Genomic DNA, 20,734 nt, shown 5'->3' with positions numbered 1-20,734 from the left:
GTGAGAACTCAGGAAACCACAGATGTGACAAAGAAATAATGCATGATAACAGACGCTGCGGTGGCCCATCATCATGCAGCTCTGTGTAACTCCTCACCTTGTGCTTCCAGTGCACACAGATGTGTTGGCTAGCATTATAGGCTCTTGGGAAACGTAGGCTATTGACATTAAAACACTACGTTTTTAGTAGTTCCTTTATTAGGGAAAGCATTTTTTATTTTCTTATCAACATTTGTGTGCATGTTTTTTTTTGCACTCCTCTGTAGAACATTTTTACATCAACCATTTGCCTATGCTGGTCCAATGGAAAATTCTGTGATAAGATACACACCCTGTTCCCAGTGCTTTGGGGTGTATGTGTGGTGTGTGTGTGTGTGTGTGTGTGTGTGTGTGTGTGTGTGTGTGTTGCCCAAGGTGGCAGGTTATTTTAATCTGTTCCGAGTATGGAACAGTTTACTGTCAAGGTTTTAGAAGAAAAGATGTATTAGGATTGGTGCAAAAGTAATTGCGGGTAGGCCAGGCGTGGTGGCTCACGCCTGTAATTCCAGCACTTTGGGAGGCCTAGGCAGGTGGATCACCTGAGGTCAGGAGTTTGAGACCAGCCTGACCAACATGGAGAAATCCCATCTCTACTAAAAATACAAAATTAGCTGGGCATAGTGGTGTATGCCTGTAGTCCCAGCTACTCGGGAGGCTGAGGCAGGAGAATCACTTGAACCTGGGAGGCGGAGATTGTGGTGAGCCTAGATCACGCCATTGCACTCCAGCCTGGGCAACAAGAGCGAAACTCCGTCTCCAAAAAAAAAAAAAGTAATTGCAGCTTTTGCCATTACTTTTAATATCAAAAACAGCAATTACTTTTGCACCAATCTAATAGTTGACTTTCAAAGTCTAAATCCAAGTTTAGTATTCCTGCTGCTAAGCTAACCACTAGTCAGATAGAAATGGGAAAGCTGGCTAAAAATAAATAATGCTCAATGAGTGCTTTTACCATGTTTGGGGCTTTGTTTTTTTTCTTCTATTGTCTTCCCTAGAAGCTCATCAAACAGCAGATCTCCCACAAGTTGCTTTACAGGTTAAGGTGACACAGAGTTAACAGCCACAAGCTACCCTAGAAAGAGAGGCTACAAATGAACTGGACATGTTGATTGACCCTTATCTGAGTACTGGAAGTTTAGCCTCTTGTACAGCCTTATTAATAACTCCTTATGGTGGGCAGGGCACAGTGCCTCACCCCTTTAATCCTAGCACTTTGGGAGGCCGAGGTGGGTGGATTACCTGAGGTCAGGAGTTTGAGACCAGCCTGACCAACGTGGTGAAACCCTGTCTCTACTAAAAATACAAAAATTAGCACCTGTAATCCCAGCTACTCAGGAGGCTGAGGCAGGAGAATTGCTTGAACCTGGGAGGCGGAGGTTGCAGTGAGCCAAGTTCATGCCACTGCCCTTCAGCCTGGGTGATGAGTGAGACTCTGTCTCAAATAATAATAATAATAATAATAAATAATTCCTTATGGAATTGCTAAGATGACAAAATGGGGCCTCTCCATTGTCTACTTCTCATTATTATTTCCTTGATTTTTCTGGGTTACAGACATTTGGTTCATGCTCACCAAATATTCATAGAAAGACAAAATGCTGGCTGGGCACGGTGGCTCATGCCTGTAATCCTAGCACTTTGGGAGGCCGAGGTGGGTGGATCATGAGGTCAGGAGTTTGAGACCAGCCTGGCCAACATAGTGACACCCCCATCTCTACTAAAAATACAAAAAATTAGCCGGGTGTGGTGGCAGGCACCTGTAATCCCAGCTACTGGGGAGGCTGAGGCGGGAGAATCACTTGAAGCCGGGAGGCGGAGGTTGCAGTGAGCCAAGACCGCACCATTGCACTCCAGCCCAGGTGACAGTGCGAGACTCCGTCTCAAAAAAAAAAAAAAAAAAAAAAAAAGGCAAGAAAGACAAAATGCCCCTAACATTCAACCTAATAAGTTTGGCTCGTATTTTCATCTCAGATGGATTATTTTTCACTGTAGAGGTGTTTTCTTTTTTTCTTTTTATTATACTTTAGGTTTTAGGGTACATGTGCACAATGTGCAGGTTTGTTACATATGTATCCATGTGGAGGTGTTTTCTAAAAAACAGGCAGCTCCAACTTAAAATCAGGTGAACCCAATTACTTAGCTAAATTATGTTAGGAGCAAAAGCTCAATTTCTTTAAAATGGAGATAAAAATGCCTACCATATTCAGTTCTAGACAACACATAGGACAATTAAATGTTAGATATCTTGACAAAAACAATAGCTTAACAGCTCATATCATGTTAAAACAGTTCGCTTCTTCTTGATCTTTCATAATAACTTGTCTCTGCTTGCAATGCCTACATGCGACAATCTTAAAACTTAAAGGCAAGCTAATTCGTTTCACTTTCATTCCTCTAGGCAAGGAGCAAATGCCACACGAGATGAGCTGACGACATCTGCATTCCTGACTGTTCAGTTGGATCGGTCCCTCGGAGGACAGGCTGTGCAGGTTGGGATATTTTTACCCCCAAAACTCACACAAGTTAAGTCTTGCTAGCTCAATGGATAGCTATAGCTCCCTCCCAAGTTGGGATAGAAATTTGACATTTTCTTGATATGAACTGTGTTTTCATTTTGAAATTCAAATATTCCTACTCTCATTTCAAAGTAGTTCTCTCAGATTCTGGAAAGGAGGTAGCAAACGAAAACAACAAAAAACTATCAACAGACATAAGATTCCAAAAGAATCTTCCCATTAGAATCACACCCTATGTCAGTGATAGTCGCTTGACATTAAAACGGTTTTACCTGTATTATTGTTTCCAGCTGTTGTTCAACAGCTACGGTAGGCAGAATAATGCCCCCAAGGTGTTCACGTCCTAATCCTCAGGACCTGCGAGTGTGATATGTTACAAAGCAAAGGAGAGTTAAGATCGGAGATGGAGTTATGATTGTTCATCAGCAGATCTTAAACTAGGGAGATTATCTGGGATTACTGGGTGGGCCTAGTGTAATCACCAGGGTCCTTATAAGTAAAACAGAAAGCCAGACAGAGTCAGAGGGATGCAGCATGGGAAAGACTAACCAGCGATCGCTAGCTTTGAGGGTAGAGGGAACAATTACATATTACATAGTTGCAAATTGCTAGAACGAGGATATTGAACATTCCCAACACAAAGAAATGATAAATATTTGAGATGATGTTATGCTAGTTACCCTAATTTGATCACTATACATTGTATGTACCCCATGAATATCTACAATTATTATTAATCAATTTAAAAATAAAATTTAAAAAAAAGAAGGTGGAAGAGAGTCCCCAGCAAAGGAGTATGGGCAACCTCTGGAAGCCAGAAAAAGCAAGGAATAGATTCATTCCTAGAGCCTCTAGAAAGGACTATAGCCCTGCAATAGCTTGATTTTAGCCCCGTGACTAAATTGTTATTCCAGATTTTGGCCCAGTTACTAAATTAGCCCCATAACTCATTTCAGATTTCTGACCTCCAAAACTGTTAGATGATAAATTTGTGTTGTTTTAAGCCACTAAATCATAGTAATTTGTTACAGCAACAATGGGAAATAAATACACCAGTACAGAACAAGCACAGATGAACAATTCTAATTAATAGGTTAAAAAAGGTGCATTTTCTTACACTCTCAAATCATAAACATGCGTAAGTTATGGTTTGCACAAGTAAACAGAAATAAATCTTGATAAAATAGCATGGGTCCTTATATTTCCCTTTTAGGTACCGGAATCTTTACTGAAACAAAGTCCAACACCCAAAAGTGAAGGAGGAAGTGGTGGAGAGGGAGAAAGGATGAACAGAAATGGGAGGGACAAAGAGAAAAGATAGGGAGAAAGGGGAAAGAAAAGGGATAGGAGGAGAGGAGAGGGAAGAGAAGAGAGGGAAATCATGGAGGAAGAAATGAGACAAGTAAGAAGGAGGAGAGAAGAGGAAGGGCAAGGGAGAGGACAGCGTGAGAGGGAGGAGAGATTATTTTTTTACTTGGGTATTTCCGAAATAAAAAATTACTTGTCGAGAATGACTGAATCCAAAATCAAAATGAAAATTTCATGTAATTATAAATGAGACAACTTTTTAGTATATCTAATCTATATAGAGATATATCTATATCTATCTATCTATAACTTATCTATCTTATCTATCTCTATCTAGAGACAGAGATTAAGATAGAGAAAAAGGGGCAGGAAGAGACAATATGCTGCTTTATTTATTATAAAACTTTAAATGTTATACAATGTCAGATAATATCGATGTCTAGTTCTAGATCTCCTCACTGTGTCTAAGAAACTGCTGTTTCTAGCCCGGTTCAACCTTCTGTACTCTCCTAAGTTCAACTGCTCCTCCTTTTATATTTATGGTGGAGTATCTGCTACTTGTTTCAGGACCCTTATTAGTTACCATGAAAAAGTTTTTGGGTCTTTGTTTTTTAAATTCCCTTACTGTATAACTGACATAAAGACTTCAAGGAGACCCTATTTTCCTCTAGTGTGCCCCAATGTGTCTGTCTGCTTTCTTGTTCATTCTGTGAGAGGGCACTTGCTTGTTCCTTTTTCCTACAGCTAGCTGGAACTTTCTCTCTCCCTCTCTCTCACTCCCTGCGTCTTCCTAGCTGGAGCTGCGCACACTGCTGCCTGTTTTCTGCCTGCCTGTTGTCTTTGGCCAGTTTTTGAGAAGCCATCTGCTCCCATCTGGTGGGAAAAGCATCTTACAGATTAGAGTTCAAACTGAAAGCAGGTGCTTACTTGGCCAATGCAGTGATGTTTCTGATACAGCAGCATTAAACACTCCCTTTACATGGTTGTGCCTGTTTAACTTCCTCATTCCTGGTGTCAAGGGAGCTAAGATTCTATATGGTACAAAAGGGTTTTTCTGTTTTGTTTTCAAATCTTTGTAAGTGTGTAATTGCTTATTTTAATGTAATAATTAAATAGAGAGGCAAGTTAGACACTTTAGAACATAAAGTGTAAGATGTGGAGGCTGAAGTTGGTCTTCCAGCTGGTTTCCTTTCCATCTTGATACAAGTTAGTAGATACATAAAACAAGTTAAATCTAAATTTAAAGGTGCATATTAACTTTTTAAAAATAAGTTAACTTGCTACTTTTAATTAATAAGTTAATGAAATGACTGAATTCTTTAAATGCACTCAATTCTATGGAATTTAGTTGATCTTTAAGGTATTACGTACCAAACTATTAAAAAACTTTGAAGATATGCACTGTCTTACATATTTCATATTTCATAGTACTATATTTGATGCACTCCATTAATGAATTCCCATGAATTGTTAGCCAGTTGAATCCTAAATTGTCAACAAAATGGTAATTTTTAGTTTAATCACTAGATGGCAGTAGCTTACAATAATGCATGAAAAAACGAAAGTTGCGGTTTTCAACGCTCCTTTGTAGAATATATTAACCATATTGAACATCTTTTAATCAACCTTTTTTCTTTCTTATTCTCCTTTGACAGTAAGGGATGGGCCTTAATCAGTGTTTCCCTTTCTCTCATGTTGGCAATTAAAGTTTTCTCCATGTTATATGAAATGCTAAGCTAACAGTTTTAGGTATTTGTGAGACTATAACTGACAAAACATTTCCATAATTTGCTGCTCACTTATTTGAATGCCTACTAATTGAAATATATTTATGAAGTCAATTATTTTCAATGCCTTTCGGCCTCCCTATAATGGTACATGCATCAGCATTCCCATTCACCTGGCTTCTAGAAAAAGACAAACCAGGGGAAGTGAGATGGTTCAATTTCAACATAGGGCAGAACAAATGAAAACAATGAGAGACTGACATGAAATTTGAACTCTTTATGTAAATGCATCAATAGTTTGTGCGAGAAATAGGAAATTCTAATCCAATATTTGGGGCCAATAAATAAAATCAAGCAAATAATTTCCCTTTTTTTTCAATTTCCTCATTCTGAAAAGTCTTTATATTGTATTTTTTAAAGTTTCTTATATTGAGCATATCTACTATTACACTTCTATAGGTAAGTTAAAAAGTAGAAAACATATTCTGTTTATTTTTGCCCGTTTTTAATGCTTGCATAGAAATCTTTGTGTGTGTGTGTAATTTTTTTATTTTACGAATACAGAGATATAGAAATAATGAGTATGATTTGGGGTCATCTGATGTTATGAAGCATTTGAATGCACATCTCTTAACCTTCTGAACCAGATCCAAAACACATGAGATTCTAGTACCTCTGTAAATATCTGTGTCACTGGCGCCCTTGAAAGAAGAATGATTTTCACATAAGGTTGCAGACAACAGCACTTTGATGTTACCTTTTCTCTTTCGGAGATGTAGATGAACAGACTCACATCTTCATACTTTTCAAAAACAGAAAGTATTGGAGCATGGTGATGTTTCCCCTGACAAGAAACTACTCACGGACACCGTGCCTGTGATAACAAAAGATTCTTAAGTCAACAGGGAAAATTGATTATCATTAACCTATATGTTCTGTTAATCATCATTCCTCCTGCTCGTGACTTTTTATTTTTTATTTTCAAAAAGACAACATAAGAACACATTTGGAACTAAAGCCTTCTTTCACAGCACTCTTAATTATATTTCTTTTATTCCCCCTCTCCCCCATCAGATCCGAGTCTCCCAAGGGAAAGAGCCTGTTCACCTGCTGAGTTTGTTCAAAGACAAACCGCTCATTATTTACAAGAATGGAACATCAAAGAAAGGAGGTCAGGCACCTGCTCCCCCTACACGCCTCTTTCAAGTCCGGAGAAACCTGGCATCTATCACCAGAATTGTGGAGGTAATGTCATGCATTCCATAAAACATGCCCTAGTTATGGGCTTCCCAATGGACCTGAGCCATCAGCAAATATTACACTTTAAAAACTTGGCAAATAAACTCTCTTCATTTCTATAATTAATCCACTGTTCAAAATTTTAAAAACACTAAAAGCAGGAGAGTTGAGTAAAAAGTAAAACTCCAGATACCAGGCCTCTCACGTTTTTCAATTGCGTCGAACCCAAACAAATAAATTTTTAAGAATACTATCACAAATTAGCTGCCAAAAGCACGAGGCTGCTTAAGCACCATCTTGAAAGGCCTGAGGTGGATGGAGCACGGGTGATGGTCAGGTGACTGACCACACTGGAGACATTTGAGAAGGAAGGCCCTCGTTTGCACAAGTGTAACAAATATGGGAGGCATGTCCCGCCACACTGGACCAGAACCATAACTGAACTGGCCCCATGAGCTGTTTCTGACAGCAGCTGGGATCAAACCCCATGCCATGGTGCCACAAGATAAGAAGACCTCCAGGTATAGACAAGGCCAGCCTGCCCAGGTTTTTAAATGGCTAAGTGCTTTGACCATAGGACAATCCTGTCACCTCAGCCACCACTGAAAGCCAGGTCTTCCACATCACCCTTATGCTGCCCGGCATGCTCTGCATATCAAGCCTGGAGCTGTCCCTCAAACTTGCCCTCCATACAAGTCAATCAGCAGACCCCTTCAGCTTGGGTTGGTCATCTCATCCCTCCACCTGCGACCTCTTCTCTAAGCCTCCCTCTCCCTGCACCTGATTTCTCTACGACTGTCCTCTGAGGACAGATTCCCCGGCAGCCTTCTCAAGTGGAACTTGTGTTTTCCCAAGGCCCACTCACCATGGCCTCAGGGATGGGGCTGGACAAGTTCCCTCCCTGCTCACCCTTACCTCTTTGATTTTATCTTGCCTCTCTCCTTTATATCAGACTTTCCCTCCTTTAGACCTCTTGTGCTTTCATAGACTGAACTGCCAGTCCTTCTCCTCTTCTTTGATGACTTCAGCCATTATCTCACTATTTCCATCTCTCCAGCTTCTCTCTTCAGCAGTCTTTTCCTTGACCGCATTTCATCGCACACTCACGTGATCCTATACTAAATTTTGCCATTTGCAATAACTATAGCTCCTCAGAAATCTGTTTCAGTCATCTAATCTCTGACAACTCTCTCCCGTCCTTTGTCTCCTTTACTCCAGAATGCACATTCTGGCAATTCTCCAGGCCTATAGCTGAATCCATGAACCCACTGCCTCCTTCACACCTCACGCTTCATGTCCTCCTTTCTCCCCAGATCCCCAGCACCCCCTTCTCTCTACTGATAACTTTGATTCAGAGTTCGCAGAGAAGATAAATCAGGCATAAATCACCTTATCTACTCCCCTGCAACTCTATCAATTTGTCTGCGCCTGTGTATATATTCTCTTTCCTTCCTCTTTTGTGAAATAAATATAAAATTTTTCTTTGTATTTTTAAGTTAATAAATATTTTATATTAGGAATTTCCATATGATAGTGTCTTATAAGTGAATATTATATACTATATGTATTATATATATACTATATCCATAAATTAGCAATGAATAATATATTTGTGTACAGTGATACATCAATAAATAATTTATTAAATGTTTATTACATAGACTATCGCTCCTATCTAAGGCCCAATTCCTCCCCTGCCCATCTGGCCACCAACTTCTGTCCGGATCCTTCCCTCTTTTGCTTTCCTAAGGAATCTCCTGGATTTCTGTCTTTCTCGTGCATTTATTCCACTTCGATTTCATCATGATTACAGGCAGTAATCTCCTTTCATTCTGTATCATCAATTTATTTTTCTATCTGGAATCATTCACTTTGAACTACAAAGATGGCTGTAACAAAAACCTCCTGTCATTTCTTTAAAAACTGTGTCTTGACCTTGACCATGACCTTCTCCAGCTACTGCATCATTTCTCTGTCCTTCTTAAGAGCACATATCATTGAAAGGTTTGTCTTGAGTGTTCTCACTCGCTCACCGTCTCTACTTTTTAAAGCCAGTTCTCTCTAAAGCCACCTCAATCAGGTGTCCATCCCACTAGTCCACTGAAAATGGTTTTTATCTAGTTTGCCAATGACCTGCCGCATGCCACAAACAAAAGTCACTTTTCTGATCTCATTTTTCTCAACCTTCCACTAGCATTTGCCAGTCGGCCTTTCCAGTTTTATTGAGCACTTCTTTTTTCACTAGGTGAATGTATCCCCACACTTACCATGGTTTCTTCCTAACCTATCAGCCACTCCTCTCGGGCCAGTTTGCTGCGTTTTCCTCTTCTGTTTGACCTCTAAGTTCTTCAGCACTCCAAGCCTCGGCCTTGGCCCCTTCACCGTGGTCTCATTCAGTCATATGGTTTAAATGCCAGCATATGTATTGATCTCATCCAGAACCTTCTGTGTATGGATTCTTCTGTGTTTAATTATGACTATTAATTTTTTGACATTTAAAAACTATCAAAATGACATTTAAGCATTCGTTATCTATGGGCATTCTCAGTTGATTTCAGATGGGAAAGTCAACCAAAATGCACCATTGTTACATTCTGATCTCTTCCCCAGTGGACATTCCTTTGTGAGACCTCATCAGCTGCTTGCAGTACATCTCTTTATTTCCTTGCAGCCTCTCAAACCAGCTTTCACATTCCCAGCCTCTCTGAAATGCACCAGTCAAGATCATTTTACAAGTCTTCCTGTCTTCATCTCCTGGCAGGCTAAGGCTTTATAAAGGTTCTGTTTTAGATCTCATTTCCTGATCTCACACCAGTCTGGGCACAGGTCTCTTGTCACCTTCTATCCATCATCCTGGCTCTTTCCTCTGTACCCATAATGAGATGTATGTATTAGAAATTCGAAGCCCTGGAAGCCAGACTTGGTTCCTGTAATTCTCCATCATCACATCTGATAGATTCCTTTGAGCTTGGTCTGTGAGGCCTCATTCTTGCTGGGAGAGGACTTTAACCATTTTCCTGAATGTTCGCAATTCCTGGACATTCCTTTAAAACCTCCAACAGCCGTTCCTTCCTCCTCTAGTGTTCTCCCCTTCGACAGGCTCCTGACAAACCTGGTGAAATTCAACTCCACATCATGGATGCCTTCGTCCTGGCAGTTCAGTGTGGTTGGCCAAGCAGCACCATTTGGCAGAGCAAATCACCTCTGCCTTCTTGAAGCATTTTCCTCACTTGGCCTCAAGATCACTACACTCTTGTTTTCCTCCTCCATCTCAGCTGCTCCCCCTCAGTCTTGCTTACTCGTTCTTTTTCCTCTTTCTGGAATCACACATCACACTTGTTCAACAATTATGCAGGAAGTCATACTAGTGACATAGTAGCACAGTCATATGGTCAGACAGGTTCTCACAGAGACGGACACAGGGTCACAAATTCACAAGTGACAGGACCAAAGGGCTCCTACTCTAGGGTTTAAAACACCATAGTGGTGTCCCAGAGCTGCCCTGAATTAATTTCCTGGGATAGGGCAGAGGCTATGTGTGGTTTGCCACAGTCACAGCTTCTGGGACATGTTTATTGAGGGAGCAGCAATGAATTTGAATCATTGTTTTATTTTTCTTCATATTCCAGGTTGATGTTGATGCAAATTCACTGAATTCTAACGATGTTTTTGTCCTGAAACTGCCACAAAATAGTGGCTACATCTGGATAGGAAAAGGTGCTAGCCAGGAGGAGGAGAAAGGAGCAGAGTATGTAGCAAGTGTCCTCAAGTGCAAAACCTTAAGGATCCAAGAAGGCGAGGAGCCAGGTGTGTGCTGTGGGGCCAAGGTCAATGACTAGAATTTATATTGATATGATTGCTAATTATCTTTTTTTCACCAAAAAGTCACTTTCTAATGGCTTATAAGGATTAACAATCTCTCCATTAGTTGCAAAGGTGGGTGGGTGGTGGTACCTGATTTCTTTAAGTAATTTCTCAACATTGAAGTCAAGGTGAGATAATATTTGTTCATATAAAGCAACTGCAAGCATATGTCCCTGAAAATGCACTGGATAACTGAGTGTGTTTTCCACAGAGGAGTTCTGGAATTCCCTTGGAGGGAAAAAAGACTACCAGACCTCACCACTACTGGAATCCCAGGCTGAAGACCATCCACCTCGGCTTTACGGCTGCTCTAACAAAACTGGAAGATTTGTTGTAAGTGTCTTTAAAAACAGTGGGATAGGGCCAGGTGCAGTGGCTCATGCCTGTAATCCCAGCACTTTGGGAGGCCGAGGCAGGCGGATCACCTGAGGTCAGGAGTTCGAGACCAGCCTGACCAACATGTAGAAACCCTGTCTCTACTAAAAATACAAAAATTAGCCTGGTGTGGTGGTGCACGCTTGTAATTCAAGCTACTCGGGAGGCTTGACGCAGGAGAATCACTTGAACCCAGGAGGCAGAGGTTGCAGTGAGCCAAGATCTCACCATTCCACTCCACTCCAGCCTGGGCAACAAGAGCGAAAATCCGTCAAAAAGAAAAAAAAATGGGGGGGAGGCCAGGCGTGGTTGCTCATTCCTGTAATCCCAGCACTTTGGGAAGCCGAGACGGGTGGATCATGAGACCAAGGAGTTCGAGACCAGCCTGGCCAATATGGTGAAACCCTGTCTCTACTAAAAATACAAAAATTAACCAGGCATGGTGATGCGTGCCTGTAGTCCCAGCTACTTGGGAGGCTGAGGCAGGAGAATCTCTTGAACCCGGGAGGCAGAGATTGCAGTGAGCTGAGATCGCGCCACTGGCGCCACTGTGCTCCAGCCTAGGCAACAGAGTGAGACTATCCCAAAAAAAAAAAAAAAAAAACAGTGAGATAGAAGCTAACAACGCTGGGAGGGGCATTCCCATGTAGCTCTGACACTTTCAGACATGCTACTGTTCTGAATCTCAGTTTCAGCCTGCCTGCAAACCACAGTGACAACCTTTGCTCTACACAGGGTATTTTTTTTTTTTAACCTTTAAGTTCAGGGGTACATGTGCAGATTCATTACATAGGTAAACTTGTGTCATGGGGGTTTGTTGTACAGATTATTTCATCATCCAGGTATTAAGCCTAGTATCCATTAGTTATTTTTCCTGATCGTCTCCCTTATCCCACCTTCCACCCTTTGATAGGCCCCAGTGTGTGTTGTTCCCCTCTATGTGTCCGTGTGTTCTCATCATTTAGCTCCCACTTATAAGTGAGAACCTGCAGTATTTGGTTTTCTGTTGCTTACACAGGGTATTTTAAGGGTTAATGATATAATTAATGTGAAAGCATTAATGTTGTGATGTACTATATAGATTAAGCTGCTCTTAAAAGTACCAGGTACTTTACACCTGTGTGAGCATGCAGTTGCTGTATGAATATATACGTGGCTAGATTTGTTAATTTAATAATTTGGCATTTTCTATGGGCAGCAATCATTATTTCTGATCAAACTATGTAAATTTTACATGTCAATTTCCCAGCAGAGTAAAAATTTTCACCGTATTGACTGAATTAAAAATATTATGGAAACATTATGATCATTGGGCAAAAATCACAGAAAGCTATATATGCAGTTACAAATTAACTGATATCAGCAGGAATGTTTTATTTCATAGTCATTTACAAGCTTTGACTTCCAGTCCAGTCAGAAGTAAAATTAGAAGTATGTGCATGCATGTCTTAGTTCAAGCTCATATAACAAAAACACCATTGACTGTGTGGTTTAAACCACAAACATTTATTTTTCACAGTTCTGAAGGCTGAGAAGTCCAAGATTAAGGCACCAGCAGATCTGATGTCTGGTGAGAGACCACTTTCTAGCCTTCTTGTGTCCTCACATGGCCAAGAGAGCAAGCTCTAGTCTTGTTCTTTCCTTATAAAGACAGACACTAAGCAGGGGCACTGTACCCTCATGGCCTCATCTGAACCTAATTACCTCCCAAAGGCCCCACCTCCTACTGCCATGCCATTGGGGGCTAGGGGTTTAACATAGGAATTCTGGGGGGAAACAAACATCCAATACAAAAGAATACAGGAGTGATTTTACACTGGGCTCTGAAATACCATCCTGAACCACAGCCTCTCACCTAAATTTCAAAAAAAAGTTATACTTTCTCTGTTTGACATGCTACGTTTTTGGTAAATTTTTCATTTAAAGAATGAATTCTTCTTTTATATAAAATTTGATCTACAGATTTTGGTCAACAGGCCCTAGTGAATAAATGCAAACTTTGTTTTTCAACACAGGAAAGAAAATTTCCCATGTTCTTTGTCAGATATTTTGATTACTGGAAATAAAATTGTTTGAGATGAAGTGGTTCAAGTCTCCCTTGAAGCTTATAAATGATTTGACCTACAAGTTAAAGACTTAAACAGTGCATTGAGATAAATATTTGGTTGCTGTATACCACAATTTGCTCACCTACTTTACAGGAAATCCCTGAACTTGCTATATTTTATAGATTTGTCATCAGAAAAATCTGCTGTTTTATTGTTTTGACTGGTAACTTGATATTGCATCCAAGCAACTTATTTTTCAGCATATGCTTCTATAATTTCTTGTTAGAATTATTTATTAACATTGCTATAAATTAGATGTTTGTTTCCAAGAAAAATGTATTTTACAAAAATAAGTAGCTAGGCCTTGTTCTCGGTGTGTTTAAAGAAAAAAGATCTGTTAGTCTTTGGCTTTTTGTTATGCACATATATTAGCCTTTAAGAGAAATATACATTTCCTCTGCACCAATTCATTTTCTTGTTTGATATTTGGAACCCCTTCTGCTGCCTTTATAGTTTAAGGCAAAGGATTGTTGCTAACAAATCTTTGATCTTATAATTACTATCAGAAAGTAGGCTTTACACGTGTAGATTCCTACAAGGCAGCTACAAGGCAGCAGAGCTTATTAGCTAAAAGCACAGCTTTTAGAACCAATCTGCCCATGTGCTATCACTTATCTGGTGGTAGTACTTGCTGGCTGTGTGACTTTAGGCTAGTTACTGAGCCTGTCTGGGCTGTAGTTGTCTCAACTCTAAAATGGTGGTAATCTTAGTACCTACTTCATACAGCTGTTGTGAATATTAACTTAGCTGTTGCATATAAAAGATTAGAACAGTGCCTGACATCAAGTAAGTGCTATTTAAAGTTTTTCTTTTTAAAATCATTATGTGATTGGTATATGTCCTCTAAAAAGATAATATAAACAAATCCTTTGCCTTCTAAATGGTCAAGGCTTTTTGTTTTGTTTATTTTGTATAACAATCTCAAAATCTCATCAGATTACAACAAACATGAATTGTCATGCTCAGATGTCTGCAGGCTGCTGGGAACTAGGTTTATCTGTGCTGGGCACATGTTTTGAGTTTATACATATTTTTCCAGTGACAAAGTCAAGGACACAAAAAGGCTCTTGCTGAGTCACCTTTGCTAATATGACATGGCCAAGGCCCCAGTCAGCTCCATAGCACCGCAAAGTCACATGCCAGAGGGAGTGAATAAAGAATGGGGAGCCATAATCCAAACTCCTGCCTAAGGATCAGGGGGGTTTTCACTAAGAATTCTCTAAAAATACTGAACTTTAGATTAATACATGCCCATTGGTATTGGGTGGATGAAGCTAACCCTTCCATTACCCTTTAATACTAACTATAATTTATCACAATTTAACTCATTAAAAATAAAAAAAGTTTGTACATGCAATATTATGTTATAATGTCATCTTATTGAAAATTTTTGATTTATTAAAATGACCAGGACTATTGACTTTTTCTCTTTTTTTTTTTTTTTTTTTTGAGACGGAGTCTCATTCTGTTGCCCAGGCTGGAATGCAATGGCACGGTCTTGACTCACTGCAACCTCCACCTCCCAGGTTCAAGCAATTCTCCTACATCAGCCTCCCAAGTAGCTGGGACTACAGGCGCCTGCCACCACACCCAGCTAATTTTTGTATTTTTAGTAGAGACAGGGTTTCACCATGTTGGCCAGGCTGGTCTTGAACTCTTGACCTCATGATCCGCCCACCTCGGCCTCCCAAAGTGCTGGGATTACAGGCGTGAGCCACCGCGCCAGGCCCTATTGACTTTTTTAAAGTAATCTTGACCTACAAAATGAAAGATAATTTAATACTCAGACCATAAACTCAAATGTTTTTAGGGACTAGATAGGCAACATAGATCTGTGAAACAACTAGTCATAAAGGACTGGAAGTACAGAGGATTGTGAGCAAATTGACTATATATGTGGGCATTCAAATGTGTCAACCCTAAGGATGAGATTTAGAAAATATGATTAAATATATAGTTTATTGAAATGCAAGGCTTGAGGATGGCCACCCAGAAAACACTGACTCCAGATGAATGGAGTCAGCATTTTAAAGTGGAGGAGTTAAAGTTTCACTGACAATAGGCAGAAACAGAGAAATTTTAGCAGGATTATGTAATTTTTTATATAAGACCAATGTATACTGACAGTGATTTGATTGGTTACAGATTGCTATTAATACATTCCAAGGAAGAGTACTTTCTTACTCTGAGGAGTGGTGATCTGAGGGGGGTCTTATCTCTGGCACTCTTTGGTCTTCCTAATTATTTGCAGAAAAAAAGACAAAAGCTTGAGTGCATGCCTCAAGACTCAGGCCACATAGCCACATTCCTCTCAAAGTTCAGAATAATTTAAGGTTCCACCAGCTTTATATTTGAATTATTTAATTTCATAAATGCAATGTTTATATTAAATACTGTGCTGGCCAAATAAAATACCATTAGTTTGTGATGCCAAATTAATGAACAATTATTTAAATTTTTATTACCTGAAAAAGAAGAAAAAAATTACTAGAAATTTTATTTTCACTATACTCAAAAAAAATACAGGGCATTTGTATCCTATGTATTAGAAAAATTACTGCTTTACTTTTTGCTTATATAGCTTTTTATACCTTTCAGATTGAAGAGGTTCCAGGAGAGTTCACCCAGGATGATTTAGCAGAAGATGATGTCATGTTACTAGATGCTTGGGAACAGGTAAAACTACATTTTGTTCATAAGAAGGGAATGCATTTTTGGTTGGGAGATGACAGAACTTGATTTGAGAAATAGTAAGTCTAGATATAAATGAGCCTAGAGATTTAGGCTGTATTTAAAAAAAAACACACACACACATTTGGTAAAAAATGAAACTAATACATATGGCAAGTTGATTTCTTACTATGAAAATAATTCCAGAGCTACCATCTTTGGCTTTACAGTTGTAGGCAAAAAACTTTTATTTTTCATTTATTTGTAAAAGTTACTCATTCCTAATTTGTTTATAATTCATTTAACTAATAAGTGCATTAGTGTGTACAGTGTCATGGGGGTACAATGCCATTGAGGAAACCGACATATTCAAAGTTTCTCTTGAAATTTGACAAGAAGTCATGGGTACCCCTCCCCTGGGGAAGAAACAGGCAGAATAGCTTTGAATCTACACAGTAAAATATGTTACTGTTTTATTTATCTTAATTTTCAAGTAAATTAATGGTGATTTGACATGCCACATCTGATAGGTTTTTAACCTCTATGTAAATTAACAGTGAAAGAGAAAAGTAAATATATTATGAACTAAATTATATAGAACAAGTGTGAAATGCTTATCTGAATTAGGCCTAGTCTTAGAGTCAAGCACAGAGATTGTTCCTTTTAAGTTTGTTCCCAATTGATAAACCACTCAGTATTATCACACCCTAGCTTCTGATCTACAATGACCATGTTTGACTTGAGGGCCCAGCCTCAGATTCTTGCCAAGTGAGTGGATTACTTATTTCTAGATGAGATTTAAATCTCCAGGTCAATAAAACACTCTTGTGTATATAAGAATTAAAGAAGAATTACACTTCCTTATTCAGATACATATTTAATTTTTCTCATTTGTAGTCAACTCTTGTTTCTGTAATCATGGATACTTTTTAGAATATTTACCATGCCACATTTCTTTTTTTAAAATCATACTTTTTATTTACATTACCATGCTGTCATGGTTTGTTCTGTGCCCTGCACACAAATATTTCAGCACTTTCAGTATGAATTAGAATACAATCTAAACATAACTGACCAAAATTGCTCTGCCACAAGTGATTTTAAAGTGATTTCAATATAAGGTAATTCAGGAAATTTTCTTCAGCATTAAAGTACCCCCACCCACACATTTGACAAGGAGAAGGATATATACCGATTGTGTATCAATTTTTTTAAAAAAAGATTGCTATTTAAATACTAAACACTACAGCATTTTTACCAACATCTTATAGGGAGGGCACGCTACTAGAGGAGAAAAACACTAACCTTAGAGGTTAGTCTGGGATCACCCACAGACAAGTTCTGTCTGCATGCAGTCCTTTCCAGCCAAGATCCACATCTAGGAAATGGGGATAAACGGTGTAAGGACCAAGGGAAAATTTCCCCTTCACTATCCAAAGATTCACCTAAAAATCAGTTGATAAAACGCAGATTAATAGGAGAAAAGGCATACAAATATATTAATGTGCACAGGAGTCATACAGAATGCAACAACTAAAGAAATGGCTGCATGGCTGATGCTTTTGTACCATTTTGAAGTTACAGAAAGAATGGGGGATTGGAGGATGGCAAAACTGGTTATGGGAGGGAGAGAAGAGGCCTGGCTAGGAAAGGTGGTTTTGTTATGGATAAAACCTCACATAAAGTATAAATGGTAAATGTTTCTTTCAGACCTTTAAGGGTGTGTGAGACTCTCAGTTAATCTTCCCTAGATCCCAAAAAGGGTGGGCCTCAGAGAAAGCCCGGATGCACCAATGCAGATTCTCTACAGATGCAGATCTTCCCCCACAAAAGGCAGCTTTGCAAGGCTAGTTCTGTTTGCAAGTCCTCTGAACAGCCATCTCGAAATATGTCAAAGAAGTGTATTCGGAGGTGAAATATTTTGGCTTCCTTCGACTGCTGTCACACCCTAGAGGGTGGATGAAAAAAAAAAAATCCACCCAGACGATCTGTTGTTTTTGTGAAAGATCACTTTACAAACTAGAAAATATCATGTAAACATAAAATATCCAAATGTGAAATCTGAAGTGAAACTGGCTGGATGTAAATTTAGGTATCTCCTGATGAGTGTGAACACTGGAAAAGTGATGGTACCTCTCTGGGCCACCGCCTCCACATCCCTAACTTCTGCGGATATTGTGAGGATTCAATGAGTAGTGTGTATGTGAAGCACTTATAGGGCCTAGCACTGAGTCAACATCCCAGAAACCATACATACTGTTATTGTTTCATTTTTCAGATATTTATTTGGATTGGCAAAGATGCTAATGAAGTTGAAAAAAAAGAATCTCTGAAGTCTGGTAAGCTCAACTGATGGACAATTATAGCAGTAACTGGGCACCATTATGACCGGGTGTCTGACTGCACTTTGCCACCATGTCTTACAAAAATACATTTCAAAATCAAGAAGTAGCTTAGCATTCCTCCTCAAAACTAAAGAGTAATGGGATTTTTTGAACTGTAGAATTTCCAAATGGACACAAGAAAAAATATGTTTTGTTATCTAATTTAGAATAGAATTATATCAATTTAACCTGAAAAACTTAAATTCATTTCAACCCTTGTTTTGTTATGATAAGAGTAAAACCTCCATGACTGCGATAAGCCAGATTTTTTAAATTTCCTTTTAACTAATGCTGTTCTTTCTGGCACAATTTTCCTTTTACTGAAAAGTATAACAATAATTATGCCACAAGGACAATTCCATAAAACTTGGAATTCTTTCAGGCATTAATGAGACTCGCATGTTGCTTTTCATGGCAGATGAAAGAAATCAAAAAGAAATAGTATTTGTCTACCTGGTCAATGGAAATTTAATTTATTACTTTCATTTGAAGAATTGTATTCGAAGAATTTTCATTTTCAATGTGGCCAATATTTATTTGTTCTTCTGGAAATTTAATTTATTACTTTTATTCGAAGAATTTTCAATCTGTAGTTACTTTAACACAAACTAACTGAATTTATATGTCTTTACAACTCTTTTTAGCCAAAATGTACCTTGAGACAGACCCTTCTGGAAGAGACAAGAGGACACCAATTGTCATCATAAAACAGGGCCATGAGCCACCCACATTCACAGGCTGGTTCCTGGGCTGGGATTCCAGCAAGTGGTAAATTGGTGTTTGTAAAAAGCAAACAAACATTGCAAGGCAGTTATCTCATTGCTGTTTTGGGGGAGGAACAGGAAAAGCTTTTTGTTTATTTGTCCTTTGAAAATTAAGGCCGGGCACGGTGGCTCACACCTGTAATCTCAGCACTTTGGGAGGCTGAGGCAGGTGGATCATTTGGGGTCAGGATTTTGAGACCAGCCTGGCCAACATGGCGAAACCCCGTCTCTACTAAAAATACAAAAAAATTAGCTGGGCATGACGGTGCACGACTGTAGTCCCAGCTACTCGGAAGGCTGAGACAGGAAAATTGCTTGAACCCAGGAGGCTGAGGTTGCAGTGAGCCAGGATCGTGCTACCGCACTCCAGCCTGGGCAACAGAGACTCTGTCTCAAAAAAAAAAAAAAAATTAACCTCAACCAAACGCCAATTTTTTAATGCTTAGTTTTGGTTTGAAATTCTTAAACTGGAATTTTCTTACGTTAATACATTAAAATAACCTGAAGGAAACTTTTGTTATGGGCCAATATTAGCTCTTCTGGAAACTAATTTATATCTTTTTTGTGACCTTTCAAAAGTAAAATACTATGCATAATCTAGAGAGATTTGTCAGATAGTAAATTTTATAATGCATTAGCCATTAGTCAAACTGTTTTTTAACATGCCAGAGAAAAAATTGTAATGACTTGAAAGTTATTCTCTTTTCTATAGATTGTGTTCAAAAGATTTGTATACTTGCAATAAGGTTTATGTTAAGGTGGCTTTAACAATTGGTTGCTATTTTCCTTCTTTAGTCAATGTGACTTTGATGCCATTAACTGCTAAGTGTTATTTTCTAAGAGGAATTTTATCTTTTTTTTAACCTTATTAAAAACCTTTGAAAACACATCTCTTTCATGATAAAATGAATTGTATTGTTATCCACTTAGGTAGATAGATAGATAGATGATAGGTGATAGATAGATGATAGATTAGATAGATAGATAGATAGATAGATAGATAGATAGATAGATAGATAGATATTTGACAGTACATGTTTAATATCACAAAAGATACATACAGGAAAAACTTCACTAATGCTGTCTTTCATTATTAAAATACATCTCTTTGAAAGTTTTGTGTTATGACATTTTATTCAAATTTGATGAGTTAATTACACTATTTTTTTTTTTTTTTTTTTTTTGAGGCAGAGTCTCGCTGTCGCCCAGGCTGGAGTGCAGTGGCACGATCTCGGCTCACTGCAAGCTCAGCCTCCCGGGTTCACGCCATTCTCCTGCCTCAGCCTCCCGAGTATCTGGGACTACAGGCGCCCGCCATCTCGCCCAGCTAATTTTTTGTATTTTTAGTAGAGATGGGGTTTCACTGTGTTAGCCAGGATGGTCTCGATCTCCTGACCTCGTGATCCGCCTGCCTCGGCCTCCCAAAGTGCTGGGATTACAGGTGTGAGCCACCGCGCCCGGCCTACACTATTAATTTTAAGGTCAAATACATCTATGCATAAGTAGATTTGAGTTTAATATTTCTTAATTCATCCTCATTAAGTGGTCAAAATTAAACAGCTGTTCATGGTCAGATCATTATGAAAATTTTAAAATATGAGATTGCATGCGAAACATAGGTCCCCAGAAAACAGGAGTTTAGACAGAATCTGGATCCCCAGTAAAGTAGGAACTGAATTTGGTCATTGGATAGAGGACTGGGTAGTTGAGGAGGGGAAGGTACATTTCCATGGGAAGAAG

General features: G+C 39.0%; 1 protein-coding gene across 2 annotated transcripts in view; it reads left to right on the top strand.

Annotated features, from left to right (window-relative positions):
- SCIN (scinderin) overlaps positions 1–19,883 on the top strand; it is a 96,928-nt gene extending 77,045 nt beyond the window's left edge. For both annotated transcript variants that reach the window (XM_058435366.1, XM_032760410.2), the window contains exons 10-16: positions 2,438–2,528; positions 6,665–6,835; positions 10,459–10,636; positions 10,905–11,026; positions 15,775–15,852; positions 18,125–18,185; positions 18,875–19,883. In XM_058435366.1, the coding sequence (XP_058291349.1) occupies positions 2,438–2,528; positions 6,665–6,835; positions 10,459–10,636; positions 10,905–11,026; positions 15,775–15,852; positions 18,125–18,185; positions 18,875–19,002 (829 nt within the window). In that variant the 3' untranslated portion in view covers positions 19,003–19,883. The remainder of the gene's footprint in view (positions 1–2,437; positions 2,529–6,664; positions 6,836–10,458; positions 10,637–10,904; positions 11,027–15,774; positions 15,853–18,124; positions 18,186–18,874) is intronic.
- Positions 19,884–20,734: the final 851 nt, after the last annotated feature.

Source organism: Hylobates moloch, unplaced genomic scaffold (assembly GCF_009828535.3).
Source record: "Hylobates moloch isolate HMO894 unplaced genomic scaffold, HMol_V3 SCAFFOLD_1, whole genome shotgun sequence".
In the NCBI taxonomy this organism is placed as follows: Eukaryota; Metazoa; Chordata; class Mammalia; order Primates; family Hylobatidae; genus Hylobates; species Hylobates moloch.
The sequence above is the reverse complement of the archived record's forward strand: the minus strand, read 5'-3'. Positions and strand labels throughout refer to the sequence as shown.